We start from the raw sequence: 20,391 nt of genomic DNA on the forward strand, positions 1-20,391 counted from the left end.
TTTTCCTATTGAACTCACTTTGCAAGAAAATTTAGTCAAAACTGGATAACTTAGGAGGAAAATAGTATCAATTGAACGAACAATTTGCTGGCAGAGCTGAAATTAGAACTGATACCGTCGGAATATTACGATAAAAATTGTAAATTTCTTCCTCAAGGTTCCCTTGTTCAGTTGCTACATAAAACAATTTAAGCAAAAATACAACTTTTTTGGATCAATAACTATCACTTTTCCTGCAAATTATTTATTAAATCGTTTCTTATTCTGAATTTATGACGGAAGTTTTCTCAAAAACATCCAAGTGAGAAAGAATCGGTGCTAGTTAAAGCATTCAAATTCATTTGTAAAAATTGAAAATACAAAGGTGTATTTTAACGATTTAAGATTAAACTAAGGGCAGCTCTATTAGTTATAACCTAAAAATCTCCGGAAATACGCAAGGGAACCTAGTTCTTAACATCTACAATATCTAAAAACTTCTAAAAGAGCGCGTCTCAAAAAATTGTCTTATCAAAGAAAATGAAGTTGCACACTGGTTCAATTTTATAATCTTATTAAGTTTTATTGAGCCAAAATCTCGAAAGTAAAAAGAATGAAATGTAGATCTTGAAAGCAAGTTTTTGATTTATGCTTCATGTGGCTTCTTCCAAAAGATGTTGGATTGGGTTTACTTTACAAAAATTATCCACAAAACATCTAATTTTTCATATCAAGTTACCAAATGTATCAAATGATAACAAACTTTTCTAATGAATTACACATAAAAACAAATCTTTTAGACTTTTTATGTCGGACTTTTTCTCAAGATAAACTTTATAAGCTAAATTTTAGTAAAATTATCTCAACAATCCTAATAACTTCAACTGAGTTTCTATTTCTCATTTTCTGCTTTATCAGCCTTTTCTCAGTTTCTGCTTTATCTAGTATCTACCAAAATAATCCAATCTGTACAAATTTTTACTTAAAATTTGAATTTTAGATCGAAAAACGTATCGTTTCAGCGAACGTTCAATAATTCGAAGCTGAAGTAAAACCATGAATCCTTTGCTAAAAGTCTTTAATTGATTTTCTCAACCTGATAACTTTATATTGCCGTATCAAATCTGATTATCCACATTGAAGTAATTTTTCGGTTGAGAATGATGTATATTATTATCTTGAAACTTTCAAAGGTTAGCTCAAACATACATTTTTTCATCTTTTCCAGGGCAGTTATCAATTTCTTTTCTGAAATCGTCAAAAAACAGTAGAAAACTATAATTCTTAATAAATCAACCCCAATTATCTGCTTAATAACGCACAACTCTATGAACACTTTTACAACCACTAAATAGGGAAAACTTTAAAATGGCAACTAGTCAAAACCTTTCAATTAGTCGATGTTTTAAAAATATCCAGTTTTTTCTACAGTTTTTAAACAAATACTTAACCACTCATTAGCGTATGTTATTCACTTTTACTACAAATTCATCGCAACAATTTCTCCGCGAGCTTGCAACCAATGGAGTTTTTACTGTTGATTGAAGATTTTTGGATCGATTTCCATGGAATATTTTACAACAATTTGAACTCGATTTTTGCTGTCTGTATCGTCAATCAAAACTTTTGAATAAAACAAAATGACAGATATAGAAATGTGATGAAAAAAATGCATCTGTATAATTCTTACTAAAATTTTTCAAATTCATCTTAATTTTTTTTCAAACTCAGTAAAAATTAAAATTCATTGTAAACTGTCCTAAGTTTTTAATAAAAAATATTAATTTTGCCTTCTCTTGAAATGTGTATTGAGACTGCTGAGCACATAATTTGACATAATGTTGAAAAATAGAATGCTTCTTCTAGAAATGATTAGTGAGTTCCTTGTTGCTATAAGTATAAAAATTACATTTTGAACACTTCAAAACACCACAGGTTCTACGATGTCTTGACGCATCTTTACGTGTGTATTCTCTGCCACATTCAAGACGTGCAACTCTTTTGTTTTTGTTCAGTGACTGCATCCCAATAAGCAAATGATGAACTTGAGAATAAATGGGAGATTTAGAGTGTTCCAAAATTTTCCGATAAAAAGAGTAAAATCGCTTCAAAATTTTTTTAAAAATAAAAAAAACGGCAAATTTCTTAACCAATTGTTTTTAACTTGAAAGAAAATCAGAATGGATATCATCCTATTTGATCAAGATGAAAAAAATTAACCAGTGTAACCATGAAATTTTCAAAAAATTTGATATGACCCAATCAGAATCGAGCATTTTTAATAAGAAAAGTTTTTTTTCTTTTTTGTTATCAACCAATCAGAAACGAGCATAACTTATTAGGAAATTTTATCGTTTTGATATCAACAAGTCGGAATCGAGCATAACTTATAAGGAAAATTTATCTTTTTTGCAATCAATCAATAAGAATCGAGCATTTTTTCACAGGTTATATTTGTGGTCTTAACAAATTAGAATGAAGTATTCACAGATTTTAAAACTTTTTTATATCAGAACAAACTATGTTTATGAAACTTCCCAATCAATCAATTTTATTGAGAAAGTTTCTAACATAACTAACGTATACATTTGACAGCAAAATGAGATAAATATATTTCTTGTCTGGTTTTTATTGTTTTTTTGATACTCACTTCAAATTATGAAATTACTATCAAAACTTGATTGATTTGTTCTATTTCTAACCGGTGGAAAAAAGAAATTACCAAAATATACATTTTAGTGTTTTCTTTCTGGTATGTTGTAGTATAAACAACCGGAAATCTATTAAATTCGGACAGTCGATTAAAAGTTTCTCTGACAATTCTAGATTTTGTGTTTGTATCAAATTCAAAACAGTACTCGAATTGATGTTCTTTATCTCGAATTTTTGTCCCATAGACTCTCCAATTGTTTTGTTTTTTCTTACTGATAGACCAATGAATCTGACTTAACTCTTCAAATAAAAACGTTGTTGATAAATCTGGCAGTACTCTGCTTTTCTGAAATCTCCTATTCATTGTTTTTAACAAAACTATTGAACTTTTTGTGTTTCTATACAAGTTAAAACTAATGCAATCTCCATCAACATCATCTGTGCACCTCTCTTGTAGATTTTTGTAGCAGTTCAATTTTAAAATCTGATGAATCTCCATTTCAGTCATTGGAAACGCTTTTGATAGAAATATTTTTCTGACTGAAATAAACAAAGAAACTTAAAAAACTTGAATTGTTTTTTTCATTTTTAATTTACTTTGTAATATTAATCACCATTAAAAAAAATAAAACAACCAATGAAATAAATAAATTCAAGAAATATTGATAATGTTGTCAACTACATTCTTGCTGGTAATTTTGTTTAAATAAGACAAAATTTATTTAAGTTTGGACAAAAACAGTCATAAAATAAGCTTTTCTGTAATTTTTTAAACAATATATGAAAAATTAACTGATAATTGATTATGGTTTTCTGTTAAACTGAACTAAATTGTTTGTTTTTTCTGACTTTTCCTGAGATATCAAAGCTCTAAATATACACTTCAATGAAAAAAAATAGTTTTGAACCAATAATATGTTAATTACCAAACATACAAAACCTTAAAAAGCATTACTGAGACTTACAATTATCAAAAAACATAAATCCTCCCAAAATTTGGAAGAGATCTTTGAATTCATTCAAAGTATAGCTCACAAATGAAACTTGCTTCAAGTCTTCATTTTCCTTTGAAGTGAAGAGTCGAATCTAATTGTAGGGTGGCTTGTTTATATCGTACTTCTTGACTGTGACACACACCTTCCTCGCGTTGTATTTTGATATTTCATATGCTCTATTACAGATGTCGAGCTCTTGATCCATAGTTGATTTTTTACCAGATTTGGCTTCATCTATATGTACGAATCCAAGGTTTTCAGCATTGTGATTAATTGTATTCCAGATTGCCGATATTGCTTCTCCTTCTTTTTCACTAAGATAGACTTGTTGAGACTTATTTTTCCCCAATCATTTATTTTCAAAAGTTGAAAGCACGGTTCGAATTACCAAACAAATCTCCCAATTCTTTTTTGATTTTTTGAAAATTCAATTTTGTTGGGACTATCAACTTTTCTTGAGTACATTTTCGAAGAGAAAACTGATCAGATGAGGAGAAATGGGAGAAATGATTTTGAGGTTAAAAGAAAATGGAAGTAAGCAGTATGAGTCATATGGAAGTAGTACCAAGGTTTTGTATGAAGTTTTCCTATATGGAAATTGCGTAGGCATTACTACTACTACTACATAAAACCACCAGTTTCTGCACAAATCATTCTTCTCAATGACAGCTGCTATTTGTCAACCTCTTCCCAGTTTTTTTTATCATAATAATAAATCATTATTTTATGTTCTCATCACGAAGATTACGAAAAAACATAGTAACCCAAGATTATTGCGTGTCTACTCACAATCCTTTCTAAACCTTGGAAAGCTGCAAACTTCATTTAAACTTAGTAGGAATATATCTTAGTCAGATTCTTCAGAGATTAGACAAATGTCAATACATATATCAAGAAATTGATTGTCTTTACACTTTGTACAAACACCGATTCTATTCAAGTATTGTCACATCAAGTCGGGAAGTATTCAATCAGCTTATTTGCGGTGTTCAGCATAATTTACGACGGAAAGGAGATATAAAAATACCAAGCGTATCAAGAAAATGACTCGTGTCAACTTTTTTTATTAGTTTCGAAAATAAAATTTTAAAAATATTTTGCTTGATGTAACTTTTTTCATGAGTTCTTACAAAACACATGCAAAACTTATTTTTTCTTATGCAAATGCAAAAAACGCAAAATTTTATGGTAAAAAACTTGTTAAATCATTGCCAGAAAGTTTCAACATTTTTGTTTTCGAGTGTTACTCCATATCTTAAAACATTGTTTTTCTGATATCCCTGATCAACAGACATGCAAAAAGTAGATTTTTTATGATCGAAAAAAAAAGCAAGAAATTCATTCACTTTAATCATTAACAGTGCAAGAAAAAGTTGTATAATAATTTTTAGAAAAGCAAAAGCATTAATTAAAATTTTCCTAATTTGCAAGTTTTTCTTTGATTTTTTAAAAAGTATGCAAAAATGTTAAGAAAAACAATGCACTGTAATGATAATTTCATCATGTATGCAAAAACTGAGCTGTTTTTTTATCGAGCCGTAAAAATTGATCTGAAAAACTTTGGAAGATGAAATTATTTTAACTGTTTTTATCATCTTGCAAATTTAACACCATCTTGCAAGATGTTTTTTATCAGGTCTGTAAAAAATGATCTGACAAAATTGTTTTCAGTTTTTTTAAGATATTGCAAAAATTTTGTCTTTTGCAAAGTGCATGTATAGGATTTTTCAAAAAAAGTACTTCAACCCTAAACTCTTACGTCATATCTTTGTTCTTATCTCTTTAATATAAAACTACTAGATGCGAAAAAAAAATTACAAAACCCAAGATAATAACCAAAATATTTACAAATCAAAGAGCTGTCGAGCAGCTGAGTTCTCAAAATTTTGCAAGTTCTCAATGGAGCGCAAAACTGGTCTTGCCTCCATCGCCGGTGGTTGTCTTGGTGGTTTGCTGACTGGAGTTCTTGGCTCAGAGAATCCCTCATCCTCTTCGATAGTGATTGGGTTCTGCACAGCTCCTTCTTCTTCCCGAGGAAAGAGGAAATCTTCGACTGGTTGTGCCACATATCTAGAGTCAGGAATCTCGGGCTAGTTCATTCCCACATGCTCAGACACTTCCTCCATCATTTGCATGGTTCCAAGTTGGTTCTCTGTGATGAGAACTTGCGTCATATGTTGTTCGTTGAAATCTCTTCGGATTATCTCCACCATGTGCCAGACTTGAGTTGGGATGTCCGTTTGAGCCAGAAAAACTCCAGACACTGTTTCTCGCACTTGAATTTGTACTAGATCAGGTGAAAATTCTACCGAGAACATAAGCTTGCTGTTTTGCACTGAGAAGATCATTTCCAGCAATAAGTTGAGTAAAAGATACAGAGTAAAATGAACCATGGATTTACAGTTAAGAGGGAAGTAGTTGACGTTTATGCATGTCACAGGTCTTCCCCCAATAAATTTTGATAAAAATTCAAGTATTTGTTTTTGTGCTTGGAGACGACAATGTGTAAAAAGTACCTAAATTAGAACTTTGTTTCCAACTGAACTTATTTTTATTCAAGAATTCCATAAAAGAAAGCTGAAATCTGATTGGACACGTCTACAATCCAAATAAGGAAAATCAATTCTGATTGGTTATACCCACACATTCGAGTTAAAGTATTTAGAGCTGAGAGAGGAGGTAGTTGATGGTAGTAAAAAAGAAAATAAAATAATTTTTAGGTTAGAGAAATGGGTACCGTGAACTAATATTTGGTTTTTTATCAAAATATATTGGGGGAAAACCTGTGACATGCATAAACGTCAACTACTTCCCTCTTAACTGTAAATCCATGGTTCATTTTACTCTGTATCTTTTACTCAACTTATTGCTGGAAGTGATCTTCTCAGTGCAAAACAGCAAGCTTATGTTCTCGGTAGAATTTTCACCTGATCTAGTACAAATTCAAGTGCGAGAAACAGTGTCTGGAGTTTTTCTGGCTCAAACGGACATCCCAACTCAAGTCTGGCACATGGTGGAGATAATCCGAAGAGATTTCAACGAACAACATATGACGCAAGTTCTCATCACAGAGAACCAACTTGGAACCATGCAAATGATGGAGGAAGTGTCTGAGCATGTGGGAATGAATACCCCGAGATTCCTGACTCTATATATGTGGCACAACCAATCGACGATTTCCTCTTTCCTCGGGAGGAAGAAGGATCTGTGCAGATCCCAATTACTATCGAAGAGGATGAGGGGTTCTCTGAGCCGAGATCTTCAGTCAGCCAACCGCCAAGACAACCACCGGCGATGGAGGCAAGACCAGTTTTGCGCTCCATTGAGAACTTGCAAAATTTTGAGAACTCAGCTGCTCGACAGCTCTTTGATTTGCAAATATTTTGGTTATTGTCTTGGGTTTTGTAATTTTTATTTCGCATCTAGTAGTTTTATGTTAAAGAGATAAGAACCAAGAGATAAGGTGAGAGTTTATTGAAAAATTTGTAGTACACGTTTTGAAAAATCCTATTCATGCACTTTGCAAAACACAAAATTTTTGCAAGATCATAAAAAATTTGAAAGCAATTTCGTCAGATCAATTTTTACAGACTTGATTAAAAAACATCTTAGTTTTTGCATACATGATGAAAACATCATTACATCTTTTTGCAACTTGCAGTGTTTTTCTGAATTTTTTTTGCATAATTTTGAAAATTCAAAAAAAAATTCGCAAATTAGGAAAATTTTTATTAAATGTTTTTAATTTTAGAAAAATATTATATAATTTGTTCTTGCACTGTTAATAATTAAAGTAATTGATTTTCTTGCTTTTATTTTTGATCATAAAGAAATCTATTTTTCGCATGTATGTTGATCAATAATATCAGAAAAACAATGTATTAGGATAGGGAATAGCACTCGAAAACAAAAATGTTGGAACTTTTTGGCAATGAATTAACAAGTTTTTTACAATAAAACTTTGCGTTTTTTGCAGTTGCATAAGAATAAAATAAGTTTGATTTTTGCATATGTTTTATAAAAAAGTCATGAAAAAAAGTTGCAGCAAGCAAAACTTGTTCTCAAAAAATTTAGCACACTTGTTGATAAAAAAAATTACAACTTTTGCAACAAGTAAAGAAATATTTTTATAAATTTATTCGTTGAAAAGCATTTAAAATGAAATATAATTATCTTTGACAAGATTTTATGAAGAAATGTTCAAAAATTAAAAGAAAAAATGATCAACTCATTATTTGCAGAAACATAACCATCAATGAAACAATCAATTATTTTGAACAAATCAGTTTCATTTTCTGAGTTTTGAACATTTCGAATTCTGTCTAACAAAACTGAGCCCAGAGTTTGCGTAAATGCAAATTTTTGATTAGAATTTAGATAAAGTTTTTTGATTGTTTTCTAAACGAGTCTTTTCTTTCATACAATTGGTTTTTTATAGCTCCTTTTTATCGTAAATTATGCTGAACACCGCAAATAAGCTGATTGAATACTTGCCGACTTGATGTCACAATACTTGAATAGAATCTGTGTTTTTACAAAGTGTGAAGACAATCAATTTCTTGATATATGTATTGATATTTGTCTAATCTCTGAAGAATCTGGCTAAGAGATGTTCCTATTAAATTTAAATAAAACTTGCAACTTTCCAAAAAACAGAAAGAACCGTGAGTAGACGCGCAAAAATCTTGGGTTACTAAGTTTTATTCGTAAAATTTGTTGAAAGTAGAAAACAATTATTTACGTTTCAATCTGAATAAAAACTTGGAAGAGAGTGACATACAGCAGCTTTTATTGAGAAGAATAATTTTTGCAGAAACTGGTGGATTTATGGAGTAGTAGTAACGACTACGGAATTTCCATAAAGGGAAACTTCATACAAAACCTACCAGATTTGGTACTACTTCCATATGACTCATACTGCTCACTTCCAATTTCTCTTAACCTCAAAATCATTTCCCCCATTTCTCCTCATCTGATCAGTTTTCTCTTCGAAAATGTACTCAAGAAAAGTTGATAGTCCCAACTAAATTGAATTTTCAAAAAATCAAAAAAGAATTGGGAGATTTGGTTGGTAATTGGAACCGTGCTTTCAACTTTTGAAAATAAATGATTTGGCAAAAATAAGTCTCATTAAATCTATCTTAGTGAAAAAGAAGAAAAGCAATATCGGCAATCTGGAATACAGTTAATCACGATGCTGAAAACCTTGGATTCGTACATATATATGAAGCCAAATCTGGTTAAGAATCAACTCTGGATCAAGAGCTCGACATCTGTAACAGAGCATATGAAATATCAAAATTCAACACGAGGAGGGTGTGTGTCACAATCAAGAAGTACAATATAAACAAGACACCCTACAATAAGATTCGACTCTTCACTGCAAAGGTAAATGAAGACTTGAAGCAAATTTCATTTGTCAGCTATACTTCGAATGAATTCGAAGATCTCTACCAAATTTTGAGAGACTATGTTTTTCGATAAAAGTAAGTCTCAGTATTGCTTTGTAGCGTTTTGTATGTTTGGTAATTAACATATTGTTGGTTCAAAACTATATTTTTTCACTGAAGTCAATTTTTATAGCTATGATATTTCAGAAAAAGTCAGACAAAACACACAATTTAATTCAAATTAACAAAAAAAAACATTAAACAATTATCACTTGATATTCCAGTTATTGTTCGAAAAATTACAAAAAAACCTAATTTATGACTGTTTTTGTCTAAATATAAGCACATTTTGTCTAATTTGAACAAAATTACAACCAAAAAGCTAAATGAAAACCTCAATTAATTTTTGAATTTATCTATTTCATTGATTGTTTTAATTTTTTTTAAAATTGAGATTTTGATATTTAAATCAATTTTCTAAATGAGGAAAAAAGTTTTGATGGTGATTAGAATTACGAGTTTATTAAGTTTTTTGTTTATTTCAGAAAGAAAAAAGTTTCTATCAAAAGCGTTTTCAATGTCTGAAATGGACCTTAATCAGATTTTAAAATTGAACTACTACAAAAACTACAAGGATGGTGCACAGATGATGTTGATGGAGATTGTATTAGTTTTAACTTGTAAAGAAACACATTAAGTTCAATAGTTTTGCTGAAAAGATGGAGAGGAGATTTTACAAAAGAAGAGTACTGCCACATTTATTAACAATGTTTTTTTAATTAGAATAGTTAAGTCAGATTCAGTGGTCTATCAGTAAAAAACAAAACATTGGAAGAGCTTATGAAAAAAAAATTGGAGATAAAGAACATCAATTTGAATATTGTTTTGAATTTGATACAAAGACAAAATCTAGATTTGTCAGAAATTTTTTTAATTGATAATCCAAATTTAATAGACTTCCGGTTGTTTATACTACAATTCATCAAAAAGAAAACAATAAAAATGTATATTTTGTTAATTTCTTTTTTCACTGGTTAGAAATCGAAAAAATCAATAAAATTTTGATAGTATTTAAAAAAAATTGAATTAAGTTTCGAAAAACAATATAAAGCTGACAAAAAATTTAATCTATCTCACTTTGGTGTCAAATACATATGTTAGTTATGTTAGAAAATTTTTCAGTAACAATGATGGATTGGGGAATTTCATAAACATAGTTTTGTTCTGATCTAAAAATGTTTTGAAATCTGTGAATAATTCAATCTAATTTGTTAAGATCACAAATATTATCTGTGAAGGAGTGCTCAATTCTGAACGGTTGATATCAAAAAAGATAAAATTTCCTTATAAGTAAAGCCCGATTCTGATTGGTTGATATCAAAAAAAAAATAAATTTTCCTAATAAGTAAAACCCGTTTCTGATTGGTTGATATCAATAGATAAAGCTTTCCTTATAAGAAATGATCGATAATGATTGGTTGATATCAAAACGTTTGAAAACTTCATGGTTAGATTGGACAAATTTTTTCATCCTGATCAAATAGGATGATATCCATTCTGATTTCCCTTCACCTTAAAAATCATTGACTAAAAATTTCGCTGTTTTTATTTGTTTTATTAATTTTTGCAGCTATTCAACTCTTTGTATTAGAAAAATTCGGGACATTCTAAAACTCCCATTTATTCTCAAATTCGTCAATTACTTATTGAGATGCCGTGACTGAATAGAAAAAAAAGAGTTGCTTGTCTTGAATGTGGCAGAGAACACACACATAAATATGCGTCAAGACATCGTAGAACCTGTGGTGTTTTGAAGTGTTCGAACTGTAACTTTTATACTTATAGCAGCGAGGAACACACTAATCATTTCAAGAAGAAGCATTCTTTTTTTCAACATAGTGTCAATTTATGTGCTCAGCAGTCTCCATACCCACTTTAAGAGAAGAAAAAATTAATATTTTTATTAAAAACTTAGGACAATTTACTATGAATACTAGTTTTTACTCAGTCTGAAATACAATTGCAATGAAATTGAAAAATTCTATTAAAAACTATGCAGTTTTTTTATCACAATTCTAGGTCTGTCATTTTTTTTATTCAAGGGGGGTTGATTGACGATACAGACAGCAAAAATCGAGTTCAAATTGTTCTGAAAATTTCCATGGAAATTGATCCAAAAATCTTTAGCCAACAGTAAAAACTCCATTGGTTGCAAGCTTGAGGAGACTTTGTTGCGATGAATTTGTAGTAAAAGTGGATAACATACGCTAATGAGTGGTTAAGTATTTGTTTAAAAACTGTAGAAAAAACTAGATATTTGTAAAACATTGACTAATTGAAAGATTTTGCCCTGTTGCCATTTAAAGTTTTCCTTGTTCAGTGATTGTAAAACTGTTCATAGAGTAGTGCGTTATTAAGCAGATAATTCGGACTTTGTTTCGATAAGTTTGTAGTAAAAGTGCGTAACATACGCTAATGAGTGGTTAATTATTCGTTTAAAAACTGTAAAAAAACTGAACTTTTGTAAAACATCGACTAATTGAAAGGTTTGGCCTAGTTGCCATTTTAAAGTTTTCCCTATTTAGTGGTTGTAAAAGCGTTCATAGAGTAGTGCGTTATTAAGCAGATAATTGGATTTGATTTGTTAAGAATTATAGTTTTCTACTGTTTTTTGACGATTTCAGAAAAGATGAAAAAATGTATGTTTGTGCTAACCTTTGAAAATTTCAAGATAATCATTTCATTACACATCATTCTCAACCAAAGAATTACCTCAATGTAGAAAATCAGATCTGAAACAGCACTATAAAGTTATCAGGTTGAGCAAATCAAATAAAGACTTTTAGCAAAGGATTCATGGTTTTACTTCAGCTTCGAATTATTGAACGTTCGTTGAAACGATACATTTTTTATCTAAAATTCAATTTTCATGTTAAAATTTGTAGAAATTGGATTATTTTGATAGATAATAGATGCAGCAGAAAGTGATAAAATGCTAAAATGAGATAGAAACTCAGTTTAATTCATTAGGATTGTTGAGATAATTTTACTAAAATTTGGCTTATAAAGTTTATCTTGAGAAAAAGTCAGACATAAAAAATGTCAAAGATTTGTATTTATGTGTAATTCATTAGAAAAGTTTGTTATCATTTGATACATTAGGCAGCTTTATATGACAATTTAGATCTTTTGAGGATAATTTTTGTAAAGTAAACCCAATCAGACATCTCTTGGAAGAAGATGCATGAAGCATAAATCAAAAACTTGCTTTCAAGATCTACATTTCATTTTTTTCACTATAGAGTTTTTTGCTCGATAAACATAGGAAAGTTATAAAATTGTTCCAGTTTGCACCTTGATTTCCTTTGCAAAATCAATTTTTTGAGTTGCGCTCTTTTAGACGTTTTTAGATATTGTAGATGTTAGGAACTAGGTTCCCTTGCGTATTTCCTGAGGTTTTCAGGTTATAAGTAATAGAGCTGCTCTTAATTTGTTCTTGAATTGTTAAAACACACTTTTATATTCTCATTTTTTACATATGTTTTTGAATTGTTTAATTAGCACCGATTCTTTCTCACTTGGATATTCTTGAGAAAACTTCCGTCATAAATAAAGAATAAAAAGCGATTTAATAACTATTTTGCAAGAAAAGTGATATTTATTGAATCCAAAAGTTGTATTTTTGCTTAAATAGTTTACTGTAGCAATTTAACAAGAGAACTTTGAGGAAGACACTTACTTTTTTTATCGTAATGATCAGGCAGTATCAGTTCTAATTTTATCTCTGTTCGTTCAATTTACTATGAATACTAATTTTTACTCAGTCTGAAATACAATTGCGATGAAATTGAAAAATTCTATTAATAACTCTGCAGTTTTTTTATCACAATTCTAGGTCTGTCATTTTTTTTATTCAAGGGGGGTTGATTGACGATACAGACAGCAAAAATCGAGTTCAAATTGTTCTGAAATTTTCCATGGAAATTGATCCAAAAATCTTTAGCCAACAGTAAAAACTCTATTGGTTGCAAGCTTGAGGAGACTTTGTTGCGATGAATTTGTAGTAAAAGTGGATAACATACGCTAATGAGTGGTTAAGTATTTGTTTAAAAACTGTAGAAAAAACTAGATATTTGTAAAACATTGACTAATTGAAAGATTTTGCCCTGTTGCCATTTAAAGTTTTCCCTGTTCAGTGATTGTAAAACTGTTCATAGAGTAGTGCGTTATTAAGCAGATAATTCGGACTTTGTTTCGATAAGTTTGTAGTAAAAGTGCGTAACATACGCTAATGAGTGGTTAATTATTCGTTTAAAAACTGTAAAAAAACTGAACATTTGTAAAAATTGACTTATTGAAAGGTTTCACCTAGTTGTCTTTCATTTGTTTGAAAACTGTAAAAAAAAACTGGATATTTGTAAAACATCGACTAATTGAAAGGTTTTGCCTAGTTGCCATTTTAAAGTTTTCCCTATTTAGTGGTTGTAAAAGCGTTCATAGAGTAGTGCGTTATTAAGCAGATAATTGGGTTTGATTTGTTAAGAATTATAGTTTTCTACTGTTTTTTGACGATTTCAGAAAAGATGAAAAAATGCATGTTTGTGCTAACCTTTGAAAATTTCAAGATAATCATTTCTTTACACATCATTCTCAACCAAAGAATTACCTCAATGTAGAAAATTAGATCTGAAACAGCACTATAAAGTTATCAGGTTGAGCAAATCAAATAAAGACTTTTAGCAAAGGATTCATGGTTTTACTTCAGCTTCGAATTATTGAACGTTCGTTGAAACGATACATTTTTTATCTAAAATTCAATTTTCATGTTAAAATTTGTAGAAATTGGATTATTTTGATAGATAATAGATGCAGCAGAAAGTGAGAAAATGCTAAAATGAGATAGAAACTCAGTTTAATTCATTAGGATTGTTGAGATAATTTTACTAAAATTTGGCTTATAAAGTTTATCTTGAGAAAAAGTCAGACATAAAAAATGTCAAAGATTTGTATTTATGTGTAATTCATTAGAAAAGTTTGTTATCTTTTGATACATTAGGCAGCTTTATATGACAATTTAGATCTTTTGAGGATAATTTTTGTAAAGTAAACCCAATCAGACATCTCTTGGAAGAAGATGCATGAAGCATAAATCAAAAACTTGCTTTCAAGATCTACATTTCATTTTTTTCACTATAGAGTTTTTTGCTCGATAAACATAGGAAAGTTAAAAAGTTGTTCCAGTTTGCACCTTGATTTCCTTGGCAAAATCAATTTTTTGAGTTGCGCTCTTTTAGACGTTTTTAGATATTGTAGATGTTAGGAACTAGGTTCCCTTGCGTATTTCCTGAGGTTTTCAGGTTATAAGTAATAGAGCTGCTCTTTATTTGTCCTTGAATTGTTAAAACACACTTTTATATTCTCATTTTTTACATATGTTTTTGAATTGTTTAATTAGCACCGATTCTTTCTCACTTGGATATTCTTGAGAAAACTTCCGTCATAAATAAAGAATAAAAAGCGATTTAATAACTATTTTGCAAGAAAAGTGATATTTATTGAATCCAAAAGTTGTATTTTTGCTTAAATAGTTTACTGTAGCAATTTAACAAGAGAACTTTGAGGAAGACACTTACTTTTTTTATCGTAATGATCAGGCAGTATCAGTTCTAATTTTATCTCTGTTCGTTCAATTGATACTATTTTCCTCCTAAATTCTCCGGTTCTGACTTAATTTTCTTGCAAAGTGAGTTCAAAACCGATAATACGTTTTGAGCAGAAAGCAAGAATAACTTTAAAACATAGAACATATCTACGGAAATTCATGAAAATTATGTTGCAGAAGCAACAGAGAGATAATCATCAGTTATGAACAAGATTTTTTTGAGATTGAGCCAATATCGTATAAAATTTTTAAATAAATTTATACCATTTTTAGTCAATTTGAGCAATTAACTGTTCAATGTTTATCTTTTATCTGAAATTCATTTTTAATAACGTGAAAAACTTCTCAGAAGTTGTAATATTGTTTTTACAAATTTGGGTTAACCACTGAGAAAAAACTGAGGAGGAGTTAAATCATGGAGTTTGATCTAGAAATTTTGTAGAATATTGCTCTTAATGTTCTTTTGAATTGAAAATATTTTTTCAATTCTACCTGAATTGGACAAAAAATTAGTTAATTACCAAAACAAAGGTTGATAATGAAAATTTTTGGGTAGATTTGATTAATTTTTTTCTTTCTCAAAAATTACGGTTAATTTCACTATTCTCCCGAGGAATCGGAAGTTTCAATATTGAATCAGCTATTATGAGCTTTCTCGTTAACGTTGAGAGCATTATAAAACCTGCTTTCTAGCTCCGATTATGCTAAAACTTATCGTATTTCAATATTTTGTTTGAAAATTTTGGAAAAATCCAAAATTTTATTGAAACTTTTGTATCATTGTCTCAACATGATGCCGTTTAGTATGCAATTTGAACTCAGTTTTACACTCTGTACGTACGTACGTATATTGTTTCTATTAGATCAGAAGCAACAAAAAAATTAACTAAAACTATGAGATTTCCCCAATTTTTTCCAAATACTTGAAATTTTTGCAGTTTTTTCAACTCAAAGTAATAAAGTTGAATCTGATTAGCTAATCAGGCACTCAATTTCAAAGAGCATGGTCCGGCATTTCAATTAAAATTCTAAGAAGAAAAAAATGTCGGCCGAAACAATTAAAAATTCAAAATTTTTGTTCTGCTGCAATTGTCTTACGAAATTTTACTCGTCTGGGCAAGGTTTCCCAAAAGATTTGTTTTTTTTTTAATATTCTTGGGTTCATTGAGTTATCTTCACAAATAATATATTGATAGCGTCAAACTTTTCAGTTGTGGCAAAATTTTTCAAAGAAGAAGGAGTTGTTAGCCTGTTTGAAAAAAGTTATCCAGAACAACGGAAAAAATCCAATTTTCGTGTATCCAGGACTACGTTATTCAGACAAAAGTTAAAATTTGCATGCAAAAAAAATCTTTTTTGTAAAATGTTTCTTTGCGTACAAAATTCGATTTGCGATTGAAAAAAAAAACAAAAAAAATTTGGGGCAATTTTAATATTTTTTGGAAAAATTTTTGTTGTGGCCATCAAAAAATTGCTAATCATACATGTTTCATATATGGAAATTCTATGATATATTTTTTTTCAAAAAAAAAAGAAACAAAGATTTTTTCATCACCAGACTGTTTTATTTGGCTCAAATAGCCGCAGAAACTAGTTCGAATCTTCTTTAAATGATTTTTTGAAATTGTATGAAAACTGTATGATTAGCATGTTTCCATACAATTGATGTATGGAATTGTAAGATAAGCATTTTCGGTTTATGGAGGTGAACCCGGGAATTTTGGAATATTTTTGCTCATAGTGTTTTTTCTTACTTTCTAAAGACAATGTTCAAAGTTTTAAATATTTCAATTTTTTCCATCAAATAAAGAAAACGACGGAAAACGTACTCGGGTGTTTGTTCGTCAGACCTACTAACACAATTCAACTGTCAATTTTTTTTCAATCACCAAAATGTTAATACACTAAAACTAAAAAGCTCAAATGCATTATCCAGGTTACTTTAAGTGCAGCTGTAAGAAATCAATGTGTTCGCTATTCCTAATGCAAAAAAAAACAGCCAAGATTTCAATCCACAAAAAATGATTGCAAGCTATTTGGTTTTATCAAACGCTTAAAAGATGAAAAATTTATCAGTCTGCTTGAAACACGTGAGGGGGAAAATTTACCAAAAAATTGTATAAAACAAATTCGGATATTTTACCTATTATATTCGGGCAAAACCTGTTCTGCAATGCTTTGACATAATGCTCGATCAAGAAATTGTTTTTTTGTTCTGATTATCTGTGATTTCTTTATTATTGCAAAATTCCGACTTCACATGCTTGCAGAGCACAGCTTTTGTCAATTATGTCAATGTATTCGTTCAAGTCATTTGTTATCCTAATTAACTGAAATAATTTATTTTCATCCATATGACATTAGGAGAAAAGTGGTTAAGATATTTGTTGTTTAATCGATGGAATCTGCAGGCGGTATGATTGCGTAAGTGATTCTATTGGATTTATGAGGCGTCTGAGCTAATACGTCGCCTTTTGTGTGTCCAGAAGGGACGTGCTAAATCTTCAGCATACACTGCAATGTCCAACAATGAGCCAGGCTGAAGTTGATTGAATCGATACTTTTCTATCAGACACTTGGCAGCAATTTGGGCAGCAAAGTTTGTTATTTGGCCTGAAAAAGACACACTTCTAAACTTGTCATTCTGTTTGAGAGCTCTCACAATCTCGCTCCGAGAAATAGTTCGCCAGCAGCTCACTCGGTCGATCACTGTATAGATGTTTTCTCTGTTCAAATCCACTTGCGTCTCGTCCACGAGGTGTGATAAGATATCTACAAGTTCGTTTTTAGTAGCGAACAAACTCATCTTTTCCAGAATTTCATTGTTGTCATGGTTGATCAACACTTTCACGTCACTTTCATCGAAACTCGCCTTGTTCAGAAACTCTGTCCAGTTGCAGTCGGTCGAAGCAATTGACCTCGAAACTGACCTCAAAATGGTCTCAAAGTTCACGTTGATAGACCGGTTAGCCAATAGTTTCCCGTAAGTGCAGTTTCTCGTGAAAACTGGACAAATCACTGAGAATTGGTACGATATTTGAGATTCTTGGAACTTGGGATCCGTATTGTCATTGATAACTACAATTTCGTTATCAAGTACGTTCAAATAAACTGTTCGGTCGAATGCTGTGATTTCGATTTTTGATCCAACTTTGGTCTGTATTTGAACTCCGTGAACTTGCACATCGGCAACTGGGAGCATCTTTACAACATTCAGAAAACGATTCGCTGGCAGACAGCTGAAGTGCAAGGACCTTTCGTGACCCACGTTTTCCTTATACAATACGAGGAACATTCGTAACTCTTGTGGGAATAAGTTATTCAGATTAACGAAGCCAGGTAGGCTAGCAGAAGTTGCGGACGAAACGACACAAATTGGCATGAAGAACTGACTGGCTTGGTACTCTATAGCTCTGCTGTTTGCTGTCACGCGTTCTAGCTTTTCCACCGGAAATAAACAATCGGGAGCTAAATCGAAGCCAGTGTATACTTTCTGACTGAAAATTTCTCCGTGTATTCCGGGAAACGAAACGGCCACGGGTCTTTTGAATTCTTTTTTGATTTCACTTATGATATTAACTATCGGAGAACTGCTGCACTTTGGAAAGTGTCTTTTTAACTGTTCGTTGTCAGGACTGTTCACAATAATGAGAACAGTTTGGTGCGCTGAAGTCTCGCACGAAAAAGGTTTGAAACTGACTGAGACTCCGTTGCTGAACTCCACTATCTGACCTTTAACAGTCAATGAGAATCTATAGCAGGCAAAGCCTGACTCCTTGACGTCTACTAGCACCCGTTTTGGCTCTGGGTTCTCAATGATAGCATCTAACTGGCTTCTTGGTTTCTTGCGCGAAAAAGTTCCCAGAAGCGAAGGTCGTTTCAATGGTCGCTTACTATTCTCTTCTGGTTGTGAATCCATTTCGTCATTTCCCTTGTCATCGTCAGAAGGCGTGGCGTTGGCAAGGTTTTCAACCGCTGCTTCGTCAAAACGAAGAATGTTCATGAATTTGTTCAGGTCGGCTTGGGATAACTCAGAAGTGGATTCCTGCAACTCCTTCGGGATCAGTACTGCTTTCATGCACATCTCAGAGACGGCATTCGGTGCTGCTACCTTTTGCTCGTTTCTTTCGCCGCCGCAGAATGTCGTTCGCCGCTTTTCATTCGTCACTAAAAACATAATCTAGCTGGCTTATAATTGTTTTCTCCGACCTCTGAAAGCGGCAAGAACTAGTATTCGTGGTGTGCGGATTTAGTTTTTGTTTTTAAACACTTTTGTCCACTCAAAATCAGGAACCTAAGAAAGAGGCCAGAGTGGCTAATATCAAAGTCCTTTCCATCGTGATTCGGTCGATTTTTGAAAATAGTTTCAAAACTTTTTCTCAGTGTAATGACAAACCGCTTAAATTTTCGATTTTTAGTCCATTCCAATTTAAGCAACAAAAACTACATTTTTAGCTTTGAAAGAATTTTTGAAGCCTAATTCAGTTGACACTTTTCAAGCCCAAAAACTTCTGCCCAAAAATCTGTAAAATATTTAAAATCAAACATGTTTTTGTTTCAGTAATTAATTTTGCAAAAATAGACTATGCTCCCCGCCCCCCGCCCCATGCTTATAATTATTATTATTTACCCTCATGCTTATAATTTGTTACCTGTTTCCTGTTTAACCAGCTTTGGCTTGCGCGTTTTTATTTTGTTCAGTTCCTCCCCGTACTGGTTCCAAAGCTTAATGACAATGTCGCGAGAAGCTGCGAACATTGAATCATACGTGTGTGCCCGCCCGCGTCTGTTTGTCGCCTCAGTCGCCATTTTGCACGACAATCTCTGCTCCACTAAACTGTAGTGACCTCTTCCGAAAGTCAAGAACCTCGGATCCTTCTTGTGGAACATTGCCTGGTAATGCTCCATCACTTGGCACCTGGGAGGAGCTATGATTGGTTCCACAGCAAGTATCCTGTAGACGTCTTCTACATAACAATGGATTTGGTTGACCTTATCGCCTGTTGTTCCATTGTAAACAAGAACGTATCCAACGTTCAAGCCCACGTAAATACATTCGTTCAGCTTTTGAATATCTGCAACTTGCACTATTGATTCTTGTGCCAATGAGTTACTGCTGGAGCTCTGGGCAGACACTCTTTCATCTCCCGAAGAAAGGGCTCGGAACCGCATTTCCTCAGATTGTTTTTCAACTTTGCACGCAATTGTTTGCATTTGAAGAGTTTCCACGTTCCACATATAGACGTGACGGTCTAAAATTGAAACAACAACATACACGGCAACTCTAAATTGGCGTTTCAGAGGCTAAAATCATTTTAAAATGTACCATAAACTATCTATTTTCATAAAGTCAATTAGCACTGCCTCTCATAATAGTAATTTTAAGATGTTTATTCTCTCAAACAATTTTTGCCCGGCTTTGTGCATTTCGGGGAGAGAGTAGCAACGAGCAAAGTTCCCTAAGGGATGTAAGTTTGTAAATCTTTAGGGTCAGTCAGTTCAGAACACAGGCTGTGAAATAGTGGTCGAGGTCCGGGTTTTCTGTCCAGACTTTCGCGAAGTCAAACATTACGAGGCTAAACAGTGCACTGAAAGGCGCACTGTTTGATATCTCTAGGTTGCTGGAATCCAGATACATGCCTTTAAAAGTGTACTAAAATGTAAGTGAGTTTCACTTACAAAAAAATGTCTGTGGATTCTGTGCACAAGTTCC

General features: G+C 31.7%; 2 protein-coding genes across 2 annotated transcripts in view; one reads left to right on the plus strand and one right to left on the minus strand.

The window, feature by feature from the left end:
* LOC134842285 (alpha-mannosidase 2-like) overlaps positions 1-20,391 on the plus strand; it is a 402,951-nt gene that overhangs the window by 98,788 nt on the left and 283,772 nt on the right. The window lies entirely within an intron of this gene.
* LOC134842284 (uncharacterized) overlaps positions 17,005-20,391 on the minus strand; it is a 33,883-nt gene continuing 30,496 nt past the window's right edge. Inside the window, exons 6-7 of the mRNA XM_063858555.1 lie at positions 19,331-19,930; positions 17,005-18,845 (exon numbers count right to left, since the gene is read on the minus strand). Of these exons, the coding sequence (XP_063714625.1) occupies positions 17,122-18,845; positions 19,331-19,930 (2,324 nt within the window). The 3' untranslated portion in view covers positions 17,005-17,121. The remainder of the gene's footprint in view (positions 18,846-19,330; positions 19,931-20,391) is intronic.

Source organism: Symsagittifera roscoffensis, chromosome 3, assembly GCF_963678635.1.
Source record: "Symsagittifera roscoffensis chromosome 3, txSymRosc1.1, whole genome shotgun sequence".
NCBI lineage: Eukaryota > Metazoa > Xenacoelomorpha > Acoela > Convolutidae > Symsagittifera > Symsagittifera roscoffensis.